Source organism: Lathyrus oleraceus, chromosome 1, assembly GCF_024323335.1.
Source record: "Lathyrus oleraceus cultivar Zhongwan6 chromosome 1, CAAS_Psat_ZW6_1.0, whole genome shotgun sequence".
Taxonomy (NCBI): domain Eukaryota; kingdom Viridiplantae; phylum Streptophyta; class Magnoliopsida; order Fabales; family Fabaceae; genus Lathyrus; species Lathyrus oleraceus.
In genome coordinates this window covers 311,866,167-311,873,755 of record NC_066579.1, presented here as the reverse complement: position 1 = coordinate 311,873,755, position 7,589 = coordinate 311,866,167, and the positions used below count along the sequence as shown (strand labels likewise).

Sequence of the window (7,589 nt, the reverse complement as noted above, 5' to 3'; positions counted from 1 at the left end):
AAATTTATTTAACAATTAAAAAACTTCTTTTTTTTAAGGTTATGGTAACTCCATGAAATATTTTCGTTTCAGCTTGAATTGTTACAAGTTTTTCCAACACAATTGTAGACCATATAGCATTGCTAAGCACACATAAAATAAAGCTTCTATGTGAGAAGTGAAGTAATGCTTAGATAAATGAAAGTGCTATAATAAACAAAAATGGAAAAGTGTAATAATTATATTTCCTAATTAATAATAGCTAAAATGTTACCTTTTTTTTAGAGTGGTGGAATGTGGTAGTACTTTTGAAGCCTATGGATGGGGACAGACACACGCATTCTGTAAGTAGAAATTTGTCACTATATATACTTGAGATTGAGACCCACACATTATATATATTGGTGGTTGTCCACCAAACGGCGTTCTGCCCCCTCTTTCTCTCTCAATTATTTTTATTCAACTTATAGTGAGCTATTTAAAAATCTTTGAATAAAACTAAGAAAATATCTTTCCACTTATATAAATTTTGGATAAATTTGTTTGAATACAATATAAAATATATTTATATATATTATATTTTATCTCTGATTAATATCAATTTTATATTTTATATCTGTATTTTATCTCTATTATTCGAAAAATAAAATTTAGAATCTTTTCGTATCTAATTATCTTCCGTAACGAATATACAGAAAGTCATTGTCATTCATATTTTCGGGTTCAAGGTAATTAATTAGCGACATTGTCATACCCTAATTTTATTTGGACGTTTTAAACTTTCATGAATCAATCTTTATTTTATTTTACTTAGAATACAATTATGATTTTACAAACATATTGGTTGAATTGATTTTTTAACCGTGCGTAAAATCAAAGAATATTTTTTTAAAATTTTGACTTGCAACTGTCTGTTTTATAGATCTATGTTATGCGTAGTATAAACTGGTGTGTTCGGTTTATTTTTTCGCGTCTTCAGGCGGTCGCATTTTCATATGTCTATTTTACTGTAGAATTTGATCTTTATCGGCCTATTTTAAAGAATATTTCACGTAAATTATTTTAATGCATTAATTTTATTTTTCACACATTTTTGCGGCTAATTTTTTTATTTTAATATCTTTTATTTTTGTTTTTAATCAAAATATAAAAAAATAAAGATAAATAAATGATTATTTGATTTTTATTCATCATGAATGTGGAACAGGATGACGTTTCGATCAGGTTTGTAATTGAATTTTATGTAATTTTTATTAGAACATAAATAATTTTTTCCCAATGTTATATTCAATTAATTGTTAAATAAACTATTAAAAATTTTTAAAAAAACAATTATGACATATGTGTCAGATGAATTGGTACATACACCACTATCCATGCGCCATGGTTGCTGGCGCCTTCATGCAATGCTTTGAAAATATGCGCCAGCAGCATTAGTGGCGCCTCCTCTTCATGTTTAATGGATGTACCAATTGATCCGACGCATCTGTTTAGAAATGTGATTATTCCGGTAATTTTTTTAAAAAATTGATTATTTCAGAAATTTATTTGAAATATGTGGTTATTGTAAAGAAAATCTTAACTATTAGTATTTTAATCTTATCTTAATCTTAATTTTAATCTTAATCTTAATATATATAAATTAAAACGTATCATCATGATAGCAATGCTCGGTAAAAATACTAATTATATTATTTACTAATTTGACCCTATATTAATAATAAATTATAATATATATATATATATATATATATATATATATATATATATATATATATATATATATATATATATATATATAAAGACATCACTAATAATAATAATAATAATAATATAAATAATATATAATAATATAATATTTAACTAATAATAATAATTTTTATTAAATTTACTCTATATTAATAATTATTAATAATAATAATAATAAAACTCTAAGGTACAATATTAAAAGTAATCATAATAATAATTATAATAATTATAATAATAATAATAATAATAATAATAAATAAAAATAAAAATATAACATTTAACTAACACTATTTAAAATAATATCATCCATATAAATAATTTATAATAATTACAAAATTATGTTCTTCTCCTTTATTTTATGTATAATATATTATATTTGTCTCTAAAAACAGATTTAGTGCCTTTTATTTATTTAGAATCATAAAAACTATACAAACGAATTAAATAATATATTTTCATATAAAATTATCTTATTTATTAATTAATATTCATAAGTAATTTAAATATTTAAATTAAATAAATAAGTATTATGTGATTATGTATTTTTAATAACAAATCAGTTTATTAATTTGAATTTTATTTAGAAAATTAATAAAATAAAAACAGATAAACATAGAAATTTCTTGGTTTCTAAATATTAAAAAACCAGTATTATATGATTAATTATTTTAATTAAAGTTAATTTTATTAGTCGGTCAATTTTTATAATTAATTTGAATTTAAATATTTTTAAAATCATAAAATTCTAATGTATAATTTGAAGATTCCTTACTATTTATTATTTAAAATATTTATTCAATTCTAAATTTCTTTCATATGTAACTCTCAAATAATTTTTTGTATAAAAAAATTTCAAATAATTTTCAATAATTTTTTATTATTTATATTAAAATTATTATATTTTTTATTAAAGAAGAGTTATATTAATATATTAATGTGATTTATATGGTGGACCGTTTTTATAAAGAAAGAGAAATATAAAGGGTAAGAGTAACAGTGCAAATAAGTTTGTCATTAATTTTTTATAATTTATATCACAATTAATATGTTAAAGATTTATATTGTGGACCGTTTTAAGAAGAAGAGAAATATAAAGGGCGAGAAGAAGATATCATTAATATTAAGTTAGAGTTACATTATTGAAAAAGTACAAATAAATAGAATTAAGTGAAAGCATAATTTTAAAATTAAAGTTATTAGAAATATGAGAATAAATATAGTTAAAATAAAAAGGACAGAAAGTGTAAGAAGTTATTTAAAATTAATTATTTAATTAAATAAATTTAATTATAAATTAAACAATACATTAAGATAAATGTTTTTAAATCTCATTTCCAACTCATCCAACTTTAACAATCATTTTCTTCTGGTCGGTTTTTCATCAAAGTTCAAGAGTTTTATTACCCGATAAGTTTTATATTCCAACTCGAACGGTAAGTGACAAACTTTTCCATCGACTACTTGATATGGAGATAATCCTAAGTGATTTTTGAAAGTTGTTCTATACACCCATAGAATGTCAAATAACATTTTAGACCAATCCTTCCTAGATGTAGTAACTCTCTTTTCCAGAATTTGTTTCAATTTCCTGATAGATACTTCTACTTGTCCATAAGTTTTAGGATGGTAAGGTATGGATACTTTCTTTTTCACACTATATTTTGCGAGAAAACCTTCTAAATACTTTTTGCAAAAGTGCATCCCCCATTACTGATCAAGACTCTAGGGATTTTGAACCTAGCAAAAACATTATTTTTCAAAAATTTAGAAACAGTTTAGGCATCATTAGCAACACATGAAATGGCCCAAAACCATTAGGTTACATAATCCACACATACAAGAATGTAATCATGAGAGTTAGATGGTGGAAAAGGACCCATGAAGTCAATTCCCCAACAATCGAAAAGTTCTACCTTTAACATACCATTAAGGGGCATTTCATCTCGTTTTGAAATGTGACTTGTTTTCTGACATTTGGGACATTCTTGAACATAGACTTACAATCTTTAAATAAAGTTGTCCACCAAAACTTTAATTACAGTTCTTTCCCCATTGTGGTGGCCTCCACAAGCTGATCTAGGACAATGTCACATAATGTTTCTCGAATCTTCACCTACGAATCAAACTATAAACACTAATTTTAAACAGATAAGGTTAATCCCGCATATAATGATCAACCTTTTTGTAGAATTGTTTCGTTTGTTACCTAGTGTAATCTTATGGGATGTTCTTTGTAATTTGCCATATTAGCAAACCAAGGTCTTTAGCTGATTTCCATCAAGTACTCGTCCATAAATTCTTCGGTAATGCTCTTCTATTTCTTGTCCACTTAGCTATTTTCTAGCTTGGATAAGTGATCAACTAGTACCTTTTCCACTCCTTTTTTTATCTAGGAGTTATAAGTCAAACTCTTGTAATAACAAAATCCATCAAAGTAACCTCGACTTAGAATGTCCTTTGTTGAAGAGATATTTCAATGTTGCATGATCTGTAAAAATAATAACTTTTGAACCAATTAGATATGCCCAAAAATTTTCCAATGCAAATACTAAGGCCAATAATTATTTTCCAATGGTGGTGTAACTCACTTTATTTTCATTTAAAATTTTACTAGCATAATAAATTGCATGGACACATTTCTTGTGGTGTTGACCAAGAACTGTTACTCCTTCTGCACCTAAAAAGTCTCTGGAACTAATGATGGAGAATTTTGTCATGTCTCAAGCCCAATAAAACAAGGAGTTTATTAACCAAAACTTTCATACTAATGATCTGATCAAATAGTTGGCGAATAAGGTTGACGCCATGTCTACACACAATAAGATGTTTGAGTCTCAAATCTCACAAGTAGCCCAATAATAAGCAGCCAATGCTACCCCTACTGGTATTTTCCAGGCCAACCACAACCTAACCCAAAAGGCCATGCTAAATCCATAACATTGAAAAGTGGGACTAAATTAGACGACCCAAGTGTTCATAGAGTTAGAGATTCGACGGTAGGACGAAGAGTAAAACCAAAGATAGTTACTGACAATAGCCCGGTAAGAGAACCAAAAGATGATAATGGGTCGGCACCCAAAGTTAAAGAAACAGTTAAGAAGGAACAACCAGTATGTACCCCCACCCCATATAAGCCCCCCATTCCATACCCTTAGAGACTTGTTAAGTCTAAGACAAAGATTCAATTTAAAAAGTTCGTGGAGCTCTTGAAGTAGCTCCACATTACTATTCCCTTTACATAGGCCATTACACAAATGCCCTCCTATGCTAAGTTCCTTGACGATGATAGTACCGTGGCACTCACTGAAGAGTGTAGTGCCATAATACAAAATAATATGTCATCAAAGTTGAAAGATCCTGGGAGTTTTTCCATTCCCTGTGTAATTGCAAAATTTGTCATTGACAAGGCCCTTTGTGATTTAGGAGCTAGCATAAGCTTGATGCCTCTCTCAATTTGTGAGATGCTAAATTTAGGTGATTTAAAGCCCACTGAGATGTCCCTCCAACTGGATGATCGTTCAGTCAAGTATCCTGTAGGTATTTTGGAAGATATTCCAGTTAGGATAGGCCAGTTGTACATCCCTATAGACTTTGTAGTGATGGGCATAAATGAAGACTCCAATATTCCAATCTTGTTAGGAAGACCCTCTTTAGCCACCGATGGCGTGATAATTGATGTTATGAGAGGGAAACTTACTTTTAAGGTTGGTGAGGAGAAAATTGAGTTTATTCTTTCCCAGTTTATGAAAGCTCCAGCTATCGATGATTTATGTTATTTTGTGGACATCATCGATGAATGTTTAAAATAATTATCGTTAGAGGCACCTCCCGCTAAAGAGCTCGTTGCCCCTCCGATATCAAACATAGAGGAAGCCGAGGCTATATTATTAGTAAATGAAGGACTATAAGAGTGCCTCACCTTGAATCTTAATCTAATGTCCGACACAGAACACCCAAAAGTAAAGCTTAGGAAGCTAGCCAAGAGCCTTAAATATGAATTCTTAGACATTGAACTAAATCGCCCTGTCATTGTCAATGCTATCCTTAGCAGAGAAGAGACTTATAAGGTACTCGTTGTATTAAAGGTATATCTCGCGGCCTTAGGATACACCCTGAGTGACCTTAAGGGAATTATCCTATATGTGTGCGTGAACCAGATTATGCTAGAAGAGGATTATAAAACCTCTCGAGAACACCATAGACGACTTAACCCCAACATGAGTGAGGTTGTTAAGAAGGAAGTCTTGAAACTTCTTGATGTCGGCATTATCTATCCCATCTCATATAGTAAGTGGGTAAGTCTGGTACATGTGCTACCAAAGAAATGTGGTATGATTATTGTTAAGAATGAGAAAGGTGACTCTTTAGCTACACACACGATGATTGGATGGAGGATGTGTATAGATTACAGAAAATTGAACAAAGCCACAAGGAAGGATCACTACCCTCCCTTTTATTGACTACGTGTTAGAGCGTCTAGATAAGCACTCACATTTCTGTTACTTAGATGGATATTCAGGATTTTTTCAGATCCCGATACACCAAAGTGATCAGGAAAAGACTACCTTTACATGCCCTTATGGAACTTTCAGTTACCGATGAATGTCGTTTGGGCTATGTAAAGCTCATGTGACTCAAATATGCATGGTGACAATCTTTGTTGATTTTATTGAGGACATAATGGAAGTCTTTATGGAAGATTTCTCCGTGTGTGGATCTAGTTTTGATGATTGTTTAGTGAATCTAGAGAAGGTTTTAAAGATATGCGTTGAGGTAAATCTTGTATTGAATTGGGAGAAGTGTCACTTCATGGTTAAGTAGGGAACTATTCTTGAACATTGCATCCGCTGGAGGTATTAAGGTTGATAGAACAAAAGTCGAGGTTATCAAAATTTTGCAACCTCCAAAGACTATGAGAGAAGTACGGATCTTTTTTGGACACGTTGGTTTCTACCGACGATTCATTAAGGAATTCTCAAAGATAACCCAACCCCTTATTGGCTTGTTGATAAAGAAAGCGGAGTTCATCTTTGATGAATGCTGTCATGAGTCCTTTTAATTATTAAAGAGCGCACTAATCTCCACACCTATTATACAACTTCCTGATTGGAGTGAACCTTTTGAGATTATGTGTGACACATTTGATTATGCAATAGGCGTTGTTCTTGGAAAGCGTAAAGACAAAAAGTTGCATGTTATATGTTATGCTAGAAATACATTGAATGAAGCTCAAATTAAATATCATACTACATAAAAAAAAGCTAATGGCGATTGTGTTAGTTGTTGATAAATTTTAGTCTTACCATGTAGAATCGAAAATTATCGTTTACACCGGCCATGTTGCCCTATAGTATCTACTAACCAAAAAGGAGGAAAATTTGAGAATGATTCAGTGGATCCTACTTGTCGCATTACGCGAAAAACCGGCGGGAAAACAAGAACAACAGAGCCGCCACCGTGCGTTATTTATCCCAAAAGAGGGAAAGGAAACGCTCAGAGTAAACCTGGAAAAGACGTGGTCTCGCGACCAAAGAGAATGGGATCGGGAGTCGGTTATGCGAAGGGAAGGTATTAGCACCCCTACGCATCCATCGTACTCGACGGGATCCACGCACAATAGGAAGGAAAATGGTTGCTAAAACACTGCTCAAATAAACATCTACACAGGCTGAAAGAGACACAAGAAAACAGACAAGACTGACTCGGCAGGATATCGCATCCTGGGCCTACTTAGTCTATCAAGCATAGACATCAGAGTCAAAGTAGTTCGGACTGGGGAAACGACACATGCTCGCTAGGATATCGCATCCTATGCATACGTATCTCCTTTGGACGAAGGAGAATCAGAGCATCCGTAGCTC

At 30.8% G+C, this 7,589-nt stretch overlaps 1 protein-coding gene across 1 annotated transcript; it reads left to right on the top strand.

Moving 5' to 3' along the window:
- The first annotated feature begins 4,982 nt into the window (after positions 1-4,982).
- On the top strand, positions 4,983-5,537 carry LOC127104621 (uncharacterized). Its single transcript, XM_051041802.1, has one exon. The coding sequence runs from the start codon at positions 4,983-4,985 to the stop codon at positions 5,535-5,537; it is 555 nt and encodes a 184-aa protein (XP_050897759.1).
- The last annotated feature ends 2,052 nt before the right edge of the window (positions 5,538-7,589 follow it).

What these genes read in the sequence shown, in the direction of transcription:
- LOC127104621 (XM_051041802.1), top strand. Translation starts at nt 4,983, where the DNA reads ATGCCCTCCTATGCTAAGTTCCTTGACGATGATAGTACCGTGGCACTC.